The sequence below is a fragment of the Mastomys coucha genome, unplaced genomic scaffold (genome assembly GCF_008632895.1).
Source record: "Mastomys coucha isolate ucsf_1 unplaced genomic scaffold, UCSF_Mcou_1 pScaffold1, whole genome shotgun sequence".
NCBI classification, from domain to species: Eukaryota; Metazoa; Chordata; class Mammalia; order Rodentia; family Muridae; genus Mastomys; species Mastomys coucha.
Genome location: NW_022196891.1, coordinates 31,454,913 through 31,467,776, shown reverse-complemented (window position 1 = coordinate 31,467,776; position 12,864 = coordinate 31,454,913). Strand labels below are relative to the sequence as shown.

General features: G+C 43.0%; 1 protein-coding gene across 11 annotated transcripts in view; it reads left to right on the top strand.

The window, feature by feature from the left end:
• Positions 1-12,864, top strand: part of Ppp1r12b (protein phosphatase 1 regulatory subunit 12B) — a 188,583-nt gene that overhangs the window by 102,349 nt on the left and 73,370 nt on the right. For 8 of the 11 annotated variants that reach the window (XR_004122318.1, XM_031383432.1, XM_031383441.1 and 5 more), the window contains 5 exons: positions 194-284; positions 5,000-5,200; positions 7,053-7,242; positions 7,324-7,436; positions 8,637-8,678. Coding sequence is in view for 9 of the 11 variants with exons in the window: in XM_031383432.1 (XP_031239292.1) it covers positions 194-284; positions 5,000-5,200; positions 7,053-7,242; positions 7,324-7,436; positions 8,637-8,678 (637 nt within the window). In the remaining 2 variants the exon portion in view is untranslated. Of the gene's footprint in view, positions 1-193; positions 285-4,999; positions 5,201-7,052; positions 7,243-7,323; positions 7,437-8,636; positions 8,679-12,220; positions 12,413-12,864 lie in introns of those variants that run through there. The other 3 variants (XM_031383460.1, XM_031383470.1, XR_004122320.1) reach the window with 3 other exon arrangements.

Here is a 12,864-nt window from a genome sequence, read left to right as displayed (position 1 = left end):
AGCATGGGTGATCACCATCACTGCCTCTCCTTAGTGCGGCCCGCAGCTCCCCATCACAAAGGTAAAGCGAGAGAAGACAGCGTTCACTGAGGGCACTTAGCTTTCTGGCCATTTTGACCTTTCCCAACCGTTATTCTCAGCATGCGGGAATCCCTTCAGGCTGTGGGGCCCTTTCTCATTCCTCTCTTCATAGGTCTTATCTGACTCCTGTACGGGATGAGGAGGCAGAGTCCTTACGGAAAGCACGCTCCAGACAAGCTCGGCAGACTCGAAGGTCTACTCAAGTAAGCGTGACCCTGACCCCCGCCCCCTGCCCTCAGGGTTTGTTTTGCCTTTCTCCTCCCCAGTGGAAGTATGTAGCAAGCATACTAAAATGAATGCTTTGATTCCAGCTGCTTCGTCACAGTTGTCAACACATCTAAGGGTATTCTGCTTGCAGTCAAATAAGTCTATGGCCGTCTCTACTCACGCTCACCCCTGTTCCTCCAGGTTCATTCCAGCTTTGCTTAAGAACTTTTAAGAAGCCTGTAGCCCTCCACATGTGGACAGTCTCTAACCGATAGCATTTCAAAAAGTTAAACATAGACTTTCCATTTGACCCAACACACACAGACTACTCTTAGATAAATACATGAAAATGTATTTTCACATAACTTGTATAGAGAATTATATAACAGCATTGCTCAAAATAGCCAAAAAGTACTACCAGCCCAGTATTGTACTCCATATTAAAAATGAACAAAATATGCCATGCCCAGATGGGGAACTATTATTTGGAATTAAAATGAAATATTACAGGAGCTGGAAGTAATGCTTGGGCAGTTAGCACTTGCTGCTCTTGCAAAGGATCAGAGTTCAGCTCCCAGCACTCAGCAGGAAGCTCACAACAGCCTGTATCTCCACATCCAGGGGATCCAGTAGCCTTGTCTGGCCTCCTTTGGACATCTGCATACACATGCATAAATCCACACACAGACATACACATGAATAAAAAACATTAAAGTACTGTTACAGCACAGACAAACTTTGAGAAAACATTTCAAGTAAAGCAACCCGAGCACAAAGAGCCCATTTGTTAGGAGTCCATTATGCAGTGTATCCAAAATGGCATAGCTAGGGAGAGGGAGAGAGGGTGGGAAGGACAGACAGAGGAACAGAGGGAAGGACAAACAGATGATTAATGCTTGGGGTTCAGGGAAGAAGGATGGGAAGAGACTCTACTGGCTGTTTTTTTGGGAGGTGATAAAAATGTCCTGAGAGTCGAGACAGTGAAAAAGTTCAGAGCATCCTAAGAGCCATCAGATCGCACACAGTAAAAGACAGAGTTTTATGATGCATGAGTTATATTTCAGTTAGAAAAAAAAGGTCTTTACAGAAGCCATGAAAGCAGTTTAAGGAAGAATATGATGTAGTTCACACTATTTGCAGAGACTGGCATGTAGGTAGAAGATGTTTGCCAAGCCAGGAAACCAGAAGACTAGTGAGGAAGCTGTCAGAGTCGTCCCAGCTGAGAGTGGCAAGGGCAGACCTCAGGCTGTAATGGCCTTGAGTATGGAGGAAAGAAGGGTGCTGAAGGAAGCTGAAAGAGCAGGGAAGCAGAATGAGGGGAAAGCCAGAAGACCGCCTTAGCTGTGGAGACTAATGAGGAGCCCGGTGGCAGAAGGGAGTGGTTTTTGTTTTGATTTAGATGGTGCAGAAGTCAGGAGAGAGCACTGGTGACTGGAGAAGGCAGCATACAGTAGTGACAGAAAGATCCAGGCTGTCTCTCCTGGCCTCCCACAAGGGTCTGTGTGTCTGCTCTTCCCATGGCACCTGCCCTCCATGCAGCCCATGACTGTTTCTTGGTTTTCTTTTATTCTAGTCAATGTACATAAGAAAACTTGGCCATTTCTACATTTTTAAGTTTATGTTCAGCGTCATTAAGTAATTCCCATCAGCACTGTCCCTCTCCAAATATTCTTCATCTTTCCAAACTGAAACTCTGTATTCATCAAGCATCACTCTGTCCAAAACAAGCAATATTCCATTTTCTCTCTCTATGAGCTTGACTGCTTTATGAATCATATAAATGTAATCATACAGTGTATTTCTAACCTGCTTGGCTCATGTCATGTAATATAATCCTGAGTTCATTCATGTTGTCCATGTGGCATCAGTTTATTTCTTAAGTCTGTGTATATGCCACAATTTACCATTCACCTTTTAGTGGACACATGGCTCCCATAATAAGCCACCATGCAAATGGCTGTCAACACATCTCCAGACCCTGCTTCCAGTCCTTTGTGGATATACAAATATATATGTGTGTGCTGGCTTGTATGATAATCCTATTTTTAATACTAAGGATATACCATTCTCATAATAGCTGCCCTGCTTTCCACTCCTGTCAGCAGCCACAAATATCCCCATTTCTCTAGATCTTTCTCAATATTTGTATTATAGTTTAGAGGATTTTTTAATATAATAGACACTCTAGTAAATGTGAAGTAGGAGACTGACTGTAATTTTTTTACATTTTATTTTTTATGGGGAATCACACATGGAGTCCAGAGGGTAGCTTGTGGGAATCAGTTCTCTCCTATCATGTGGGCAGCATGTGCCTCTACACACTGGACCATTTAAACAGCCTACATACTATATCTCTACTATCATCTTCTCATTCAGCGTACAGTAGGTAAATAATCAGGATATGTATGCATATACATATAATTGAGTATATCAGTGAGTGAGAAATAATAGTCTGGGGATATAGACTATTCTTATATGGTTTTAAATTTATTCATGAAGAGACAGGAAACATATCTGGAGAATGGCATATAATTAAAAGTGGAAGAGCCAGTGACATACAAGTGTCTTGTAATGAAAGCAGACCTGGCGGGCATGCTTGAAACCCCAACATTTGAGAGGTAGAGGTAGTAAGAGGAGCAGTTAAAGGCCAGGCTCAGCTACACACTGATGCAGAGGTCAGCCTTAGCTACATAGGAAGGGAGGGAGGGAAGCAGAGGAGGAGGGAGGGGAAGGAGAAGAAAAGAGAGAAAAAGAAAGAACTTTTATAGAAAAAGACTCAGGAGAGAGCAAGCCAAGGTCCACATCAGAACTAGGAAGGATCTTCAGACTCCTCAGAATGTGTATGTAACCTCTGACCTCAGAATGTGGACATGACCTCTGACCTCAGAATGTGGACATGACCTCTGACCTCAGAATGTGGACATGACCTCTGAAAATATTTTGTTAGGTTCTTAAAGGGACTCAGGCTCCACAGAAGAAAAGTTATCCAGAAAGTAACCTTCCACTTCTTTCCAGTGGCAGATGAGCCAGGCTCTGCCTGCTTCTCTGAGTCTCTCTGCCCCCAGTCTCCTCCCACCCCCTCAGCTTTGCTAAACTGCCGACAGACACTGGCATCATCCTGACCTCCTGTTTCTGAGGCTTTGGACAGGCTCCTTTAGCCACAATGCTTTTTGCCCCTTACACCCTTCCAAGGAAGCACTTGTTGAGGTCAGGGGACAACTTCATATGTTAGTCATTGCCTTCTGGAGCTGAGGCAGGGTCTCTGGTTCACTGCTGATCATAGCAGGTGAGCTTGCTTTACAAGTGTCTGTACTTCCCACAGCCTGTGCTTGCCATCTCCTCATAGGTGTGTTGACCTGGGTTCTGTGAATCCAGACTCTGGTCCTCTCATTCATTTATCCCTGAGCTCTCTCCTCATGTCCCAGGGTTTCTATCTTAATGTGTACACAATATCTTATGATAATCTACTTTTTTCATGTAATTTCTGGTAGATGAAACATTTCTTAAAAAGGGTGCTGGTGAGCTAGGTCAACAGTTAAGAGCACTTACTGCCCTTGCAGAGGGCCCAGGTTCTGTTTCCAGTGTCTACACAGTGACTTACAACCACCTGTAACTCAAGTTCTAGACCATCCAACACTGTCTCTGGCTTCTTCTGTAGGCTTCGGCATACACATGGTGTGCATCAACTCTGACGGGCTCACACATACCCATAACTAAAAATAAACAAGTCTTGAAGAAAGTTTCTTGAAAAGAATTACTTGACTTGCCTCTGAGGTTTAATTGCTTAGAGACATCAGTTATTTAAAACAGTGAATAAAATTATGAATTAGCTAATTTTTTTTTAAAGGCAGCTATGAGACTCTCTCCTGCAGTGGAAGGTCTAGCCTTCCACTTGCCGAGGACCCCACATTGCCAGGTGACTCACAACCATCTGTTACTCTAGCTTCAGGAGATCTGGCATCCTCTACAAGCAATATACTTATATATTTACATAAGAGCACGCAATATATAGTACATATAATTTTATAAAATAAAAAGGATGCTATGGGCTTAGTAACTAGTGCCTGCCTTCTGGCTTTGGGACAGCCTCCTCTGAGGCTCTGAAAACGTATGCACTCTACTGAAATAATCTCACTCTCTCCTTAGTGTCACCCTGCCTGGGTCTACCATTTGGCTTTGCCTCTGTCATACTGCTCCAGTGATCCCCGGGGGAACAGTAATTGTTTGCACATCTCTGTGTGATTCCTAGAGTTACTCAGGAAATGATGGTAGAGAAAAAAAGCCAATATAGCATTTCAGAAAGTTTTGTGGTGTTATGAATCTAGCTATGAACCTTCTTCTTGAACCAGGTTTTAAAAGTTTGGTTTTTCCAGGATTTATTGCTCAGAGAATAAGAGGAGGCTAACCATTTGATCTTAGGAGAGGGTAACATGCACTCAGATAACTCTGCACAGTTTGGAATGGACCAAGTACCTCTGTAACAGTGGGTGTCACTATTGACCTATTTTTGGAAGACCAAGTTAGGAAAGCTAAAGTTTTAGTTCAGAGTGTATGCAGATTTAGGTCTGAGTTGTCTGTACACCACGGTGCTTATTTTAGGCATGTGTTGCTAGAAATGTCACTCTGTTGGGAGATTCAGTTGAGCTCTTTCCCTGCTCAAGAATTCTGTGTGTTAATGTGAAACTATCTCTACCACTTGATATTTTCCCAGGGTGTTACCCTAACAGACCTCCAGGAAGCAGAAAAGACTTTCAGCCGATCGAGGGCAGAGAGGCAAGCTCAGGAGCAGCCTGCTGAGAAGCTTGAAGATCCTGCTGGGCTTGAAGGGAGCACCAAGAAGGAGCCATCCTCAGCCCCAGGGAGGGAAGCTGCCGAGGGCCAGCAGCCTTGGGGCAGGAGTCTGGATGAAGACGTGAGCTCCTCTGCAAGCATGCTCTGTCCACAAGCACACCAATTTGGTGAACCTTCATCAGTGGTGGCTTAAATGCTATTCTGCCTTGAAGTGAACAATTCCTGAAAGACACTATGTGTTTATAGCTATCTTTGGTGCAGACCTGTTTGGCTGAAAAAACTCAAAGGATTTCAGTTCTTTAAGTAATCAGTTTTCTCCTCAGAGTTAACTAATGCTCTTGAGTGAATGTCTTATTATTCTTTAAGGAGAGGCTATAGTATAATAAGATACATTTTAAGAGATAAGTGTTTCTATGCCAGATACTGTTTCAGGCATTTAAAATCTATTAATTGGTGTGATCCTCAGGAGACCCCTCTGAGACTGATATTAGCATTCCTATGTTATAAATGAGGTAATTGAGTCCCACAGGCTGAGTAACTGACCTTACACTCTACACCTAGAGTAGTCAGCCAGAAAGGATTTGAATATAGACAGTCTGACCATACAGCTTGTTTCACACTAATGTGTTGTTCCCTAAACTCCTGGGAGTCACCATCTGTGTGGACATGTGTCTAGTGGAGGTGACATTCGCAGAGAGGGCCAAGGGTATAATTAGGGCATACATGCTCCTGGTCTCCATGGTAACTGTTGTCCCTGTCACTGTCATTACCGCTCCTTCTCTCTCACTAGTATCCTAATGTAGGCCTATGACAGTTACTGTAGTAGCAACAAGAAGGTGTCTCACTTGTTGGCGCTCTGAGTGCTCAGTTTCATGAACTGGTATTACCATGCATTTCATTTGTTAAGTTAATGTTTCCCGAGTGCTGGCTCTCAGATGGAGTTCAGGTACCTAACACACATTTTCTAATTCAGCCCTTACCATCCTGGCTAAGGATGGCTTATCCCTATTTTACAGATGAGGAGGCTAAGGCCAGAGAAGTTAACCTTTGCAAGTTCACACAGTTACTGCCTGTGGAGGATAGACTTAAAGCCAAGTTCTATCTCATTCCAAACCTTTATTACTTCATTGTTCCTGTCTTTATAGTTTATAAATTTAAAGGTCTATGACCTCCACATTGTGAACCTAGAAGAATCTCCAGTTAAGTGTGTCTTAACTCTCAAAAAAAAAAATGAAATGAAATTCCAGGGGAAAGCAGAATTTTTTAGTTTCAGGAAAGTAGTTTGGTGGTATAGCCTTGCCTAACATGTGTCAGGCCCAGGTTTGATGTCTAGAACCCGAGTGGAAATGAGCTCTTCAGTGAGTTGTGTGGCATGTCTGTGGCTCATTCAGATGTTTGCTCTCTGTCCTCAGGCCGCCACCCACTCTTGTTCCCTCACTCACACTCCCAAGCTTCTTATTTCCCATGTCCTCTGCCTTTGAGCACTCCATCTTAAAAGCACCATTGCTCTTCCCATTTTCAAGATCAAAAGAATTTTTATTAACATGAGCGATTTAGTCATTTTAGCGACAGTGTTTCAGCTGCTGAGCTTATGATGGAATCCTCAGAGTAGGAGTCCCGAAGCTGCTGGTTTCTGACCACTTACAAACCAATGCAGCTGATAGATACTGACTGAACATCAGCTGTATTTTTGTTTGTTTGTTTGCGGTTTGCGGTTTTTCGAGACAGGGTTTTTCTGTCTAGCCCTGGCTGTCCTGGAACTCAAATCTGTAGACCAGGTTGGCCTTGAACTCAGAAATCTGCCTGCCTCTGCCTCCCAAGTGCTGGGATTAAAGGCATGCACCACCACTGCCCAGCATGAACATCAGTTGTATTAAGTCTCCTGAATATTCAGAAAGCCCATTGTGAGGACCCCTACTGTCTTTATCCTTTGAACTTGACCCCTAACATCTCATCCTGTGAATTATTTCCAGCCTATCTATCATCGCCTAAGGTGTCCAACTCAACCAGACAAACCCACAGCCCCAGTTTCTCCTTCTGCTTCAAGACCCTCACTGTACACTGGTTCTCATCTACTGCACACAAGTAGAGCTTCAGTCCCTGATTCTGAGGGACCAGAGACTACCACACACGCCACAGCGGCAAAGGAAATGGACACGAGTGGTATGTACAGCCTCAGAAGTCACTCCCCAGTGTGCAATGCACAGGCTTTTAAGATTCACATTGTGTATTATCTTTGGGCAGAGAAAGAAGAAGCTGACTTGGATGATCAGTCCTCTAACAGGCTGTCTATCCGAGAGAGGAGACGAGCTAAAGATCGGCGAAGAGGCACGGGCATTAACTTCTGGACAAACGACGTAAGTACATTGCTCTATGTGGGGTACACCATATTACCTGTGGCTGCCAGCCTTCCTGTAGAGATCAAAAGAAAGAGCACCATCTGATCCCATGACTCTCATAAAGATGGCAAAGAACTTTACTAAGACTCTTAGTAGAGACTAGTATGGGACTCATTCTGTGTGTTTCTGCTAAGTGCCTAGAGCGGTACTGAACACAGTGTAGGCACTGTAACTATAAAGGATTTTGAAAGCTGGAGATTTGCAACTGTCATGTGAACAAGCAGATAAATTTGGCAAACTTTAGCAGTCCTCTCTGAGGACTACTGGTCCCTGAGAGTCATGTAGTTAGCAGTATCTTAAGACTACCTGTAAGCCAAAACCCTATTTTAGGATAATAAGATTTTGAAGGAGGGGATTGGAGAAATTGCTCAGTGATGAGAGCACTTGTTGTTCTTTCATAAGAACCAGGTTCAGTTCTCAGTACCCACATGGTGGCTCATAGCCATCAATAACCCCAGTTCCAGGGATCCAACAGGCACACATATAGTATACATACTTGCATTCAGGTATGTAAAGTGAATGCATCTTTTTGGAGTTTTTTGGGAAAAAAAACAGTTTAAAAACATTTCAAAGGGCTTAAAAATCTGTTGACACAAATTTACCTGGCTCAGGTTGACCTTGGCTCAGGTTGACCTTTCTGGCAGGACAAGGATCAAATGGTAGAAAGCAGGTCACGACTCACTAACGGCAGACACACACCACAGCTGCTTCCGGCCTCTTCATTCAGCTCAGCGCGTCGAGAAATAGAGGAGGGCTAGCATCCATTACAGGCCATCTTTTAGTGAAAATGCACTCCCTTGTCTTAGGACTAAATTCATATGCCAGTGGGGATTGAACTCTGACAAACAAACACTCTACCAATAAGCTACATCTCCAGACCACAGGCTGATAACTTTTGACAGAGTGAAGTGAAATCTTGCCTTTTGAAAAATACCTTTTCCTCGCTGTATTTGGTCCATTTTTTTTTTCCACAGTGATGCTTCTAAGTCCCCTGCCTGTGGCAGGTGTTCAAAATGGCAGTGGTGGTGTCACTTGTCTTTCAGTCTCATTGCCCACATTTGAAAGGTCAAGAAATGTAATTGGTAGGAACTGAGCTTGCTGTTTTCAGAGACGTCTGTGACGATGGTCCCTATGGTTTTCTTCCTCTTTCCATTTCAGGAGGATGAAACAGATGTCTCTGAAGAGGTCAAAGAAGCATGGGTAAGTGTCCGAGCGGTGACACACAGTCCCTTCAGGGCTGTGTTCTGTGGCATGCAGTTTTAGGAGATGAGCAGATATGGGCCCTTGTGTGCTGAGGGTGATGAGCACTCCTCTGGGAAGTGAGGCAGGCCGCTCGCTAGTGCTACTTTTTCCTGTCGTGTAGCCCTTCTTACATTCTTGAACAACTTCCTAGTATTAGGCTGTGCTAGTTCCGGTCATCAACACTGATGCAGGCTCTGCTTTTTTTCTCTCTTGACTACTACTAGATTGGATAAAGTACTTAGAAACTGTCAGAAGAAAAGAAAAAAGTGACACAGGTTTCTAAGGGTTCTCCTCTAACAGAGAAGAACATAAATATAGAGAACATAAAATTTGAGGCTGTTTAAACGCCATTTATATTTATCTTTGAGTAAGGGTAAGCACCTCACCTCTTTTGTAACTTGACCTTTTGAAGCCAGGCACCTGTGTCCCTCTATTCTGAAAGTCCTTCACCCAGCATTACCCATCTGAGCCACTTTTATACCTCTGAGGTATTATTTACAGGAAAGAGGGAATTGGGTTTTGGTAAACATTTATACAAACCCATGTCCTTTGCTTTTCAAAGCATGTAAAATGATAGCCTTCTAGCACCGTGTGGTATTTATTCTCAGAATATATTTAACGATCTTTACAGAAAATCAACTAGCTCATTTTTACCAATATAGACATAAGTAGTAAATCATTGTTCTATCTAAATAGTTAAGATCCCAAACAGTAGTTGTATGGTGGCATATGTTTATAATCCCTTAGGAGTCTGTGGTAGGAAAACCACAAGTTTCTTGGTTTTGGTGTGTGTGTGTATGTGTGTGTGTGAGTGAGTGTGTGTGTGTGTGTGTATGTGTGTATGTGTATTCGTATGTTGGGGATAGGTGTGGATACACTTGCATATGTGTGCACAGGCTGCATGGAGACCAAAGACCTCCACCTTAATGTTTGCAAAAGGATTTCTCACTGAACCTGGAGCTCATTAATTGCTCTAGACAGGCTGGTTAACACACTTTATGAATCTTCCTGAATTGTACCTCACAAGTGCAGAGATTATAGGCATACAGTGCTGTGTCTGGCCTTTTTATATAGATACTAAGTATCTGAACTCAGATCTACTTTACCATTTAAGCCATCTCTAGCTCCTACATGGCAAATTTAAGGCCAGAATGGGCTACATAGTGAGACCTTGTTTCAAATGGGAGGGGAGGGGCTAATTAATAATAATATAGGTAAGAACTGTCTACCTTGATTGATGTTGAGGCTGTGTTACAAAGATGAATTATGTTGTTAGAAATAACACAGAAAAATCCCTTAGAGCAAGTGTGTGTGTGTGTGTGTGTGTGTGTGTGTGTGTGTGTGTGTGTGTGTGTGTGTATGCGCGTGTGCGTGCGCGCAGACATGAGACCGTGCGTGTATGCCAGCAACTTTCTTCTTTAAGGGATTTGGAAAGGCTTTTAGAGGCAGAAAGGTTCCTTTGGGGGATTGTGCTTAAACAGAGAATCTTGAGTAATAGATTGTTACAAAGCATTGGAAAGGCCCATAATCCTCATTGGGTTAGTGCAGGTCATTTAGATCCTAGGAATTACAGAGAAGATTTTGTTGTCATAGAATGTCTTTTGCCAGTAAAAAATCTCTGTCTGTAGTAAAGTTCTTGGCAGTGGAAAAATCTTAGCCTAGGGTACATGAAGTAAGAAGAATTAAAAGTGATCTTGATTCAGTGCTTAGAGAATTTCTTTTAGGGAAATTCCTCTTAGGGAATTTCATTTTAAGACTGTTGAATTAAATCCATGGAGAAGATTTTCTGGTCTGTGTAGAAAAGCATGGGCTGCTAAGGCTTGACACTAAAGTTATTTGTCAGGTTAAGAATATTCCATTTACCCAATCATTTGTGGCATCTACTAGTGTTTCCCATATGTCAGGTAGACCCCAGTGTTTGTTAATCTAAGCAAACACTACCTTTAGCTGGGTATCTATGTGTTAATGTTTCCATTGCTGGGAAGAGACACCATGCGCAAGACAACTTTTATAAAGGACAATATTTCATTGGGGCTGGCTTACAGGTTCTGAGGTTCAGTCCATTTTCATCATGGCGAGAAGCATGGCAGTGTGCAGGCAGGCATGATGCTGGAAGAGCTGAGAGTTCTCCATCTTCATCTGAAGGAAGTCAGGAGCAAACTGCCTCCAGGCAGCTAGGAGGAGGGTCTGTCTCAAAGCCCACAGTGATGCACTTCCTCCAATGAGGCCACACCTCCTAATAGTGCCACCCCCTGGCCAGCATATTCAAACCATGACACTAGGGTTGGCCAAGCACTTGCCAGGATGTACCTAGGAGAGGCTGCCTGTAAAGCACAGGCTATGTTTGCATAGTCCAGCACTTGGTGTCTGCCTTCCTTCCTGATCCACTCTTTGCTAATTCTAGTCAGCATTTCCCATATGAGCCCACAGAAGAAATACTTAGTAGTGACCCAGAATAAATTGTTATGATCCTACCTAAAGATAGTCTGTAGTACCTAGTGACTCTTAGGACACTCCCTCTCTTTCCTATAACATATTGTCCCTCCATTAAACAGCAAAGTTGACTTGGCTCTACGGCAGCCAGTGTGATAGTCAAAAGAGGGCTTTGCTGTCATGAATCAGTGTGGATGCTGCTGAAAAGCCAGGGCAGTTCTTTCTTCCTTGGCTTTGTCAGTGAAACTGTATCTGCTGCTGAGGTTGTACCAGCACCTCTCCCTTCCTCTAGTGGCAATACTTACTGTTTTTAAAGTTAACTCCCCCCAGGACTCTGCCATCTGTTTGTCAACTGAAATATCATTTGTAACTAATAAAATATGTAAATATAAATCGCGCCATTTAGGGAATCTTGACTTGCAAGATATATAACCTTCACCACCTCATAAAGTTTTCTGTTGTCCCCTTTCAGTCAAGTCTTTGGTCCAAAAGGCAACTTCAGGAGTTATTATCTTTACCATATGTCTCCACTTGGGATTAGAGCAAGATGGTTCCCAATCTATATGATTCTTTCCTCTCTTTTTTAAATATTTCAGAAGATTCCTTAGGGTCTGAACACCTGCCAGTAACATCTGTATGGCTAAGAAGGCCGTCTGTGTAACCTGAGCTCTGTTGGTATCACTGAAACCCATCTCCCCTTTTAAGTACTGATGAAATTGTAACCAAGATGTATGTACCTGAGATTCACAGCCAAGGACAGAGTAGATGATGAAGGAGACAGTCACATGTTGTTCTTGTGTCTGTAAAGAACACAATAAGAAGGCTACAGACCTTGATTAATGAGTAAATAAAGGGCCCCAACATCCCCTCTGGTAAGTCCACCAGCTAGTGAGACTGACCCAGGCTGTGTAATCCCAGTCTTAGTTCCTCCTTGGCAGACGTGTTTAAGCAGTTCTATTTCATATCTACGTTATGTTACAGGTAGTCTCTGGAAATCTTTAGATAGCTTTTCTTACTAAGTCAAAAGCCCCTGAATTTAAATGTTAATATGAACACCTATATTTCAGAGTGTGCTTCATGTTTTCTATAGAGCAGTCCTCCTGTGTCCATGAGGAGAATCTTTCAAGACCACAGGGGCCACCTAAAAGTAAAGGTCGAGCTGAACTGTCTGTGTACTCTGCTTTCTCTTATGTACCTATGATTTTAGCCTACAAGTCAATCAAGGTAAACAATAATAAAATGGAACATTTGTAACTGTATACCGAGTAAAATGACATCATTACTCTCATATTGCAGGACATTACTTAGTAAAATAAGGGTTACGAATATAGGCACTGGAATCTTGATATCTTTGAAGTTTTCTGATTGCTAAGAAGGCTCTTAAATGACTAAGAGGGAATATGGCAGGTTCTGAACAAAGAAATAATTTGTGTTCCAGGCAGGACAGAGCAGTATTGTGTGAGATTTTGTCACACTACTTAAAACAACACACAATTTTTAAAATGTATGAGTTGGCCAGTATGGAGTTCCCACTTAATATTTTCAGACAGTCTGACTATAAGTAGCTAAACCCACAGAAAGCTAAACTGCAGCAAGGGTCTGGGCGGCTACTGTAGTGTGGGCAGTCCCAAGTGTGGGTGGCTGTGGTGGGGGCAGGCCAGAGTGTGGGTGGCTATGGTGGTGGGGGCAAATCAGAGTGTTGGTGGCTATG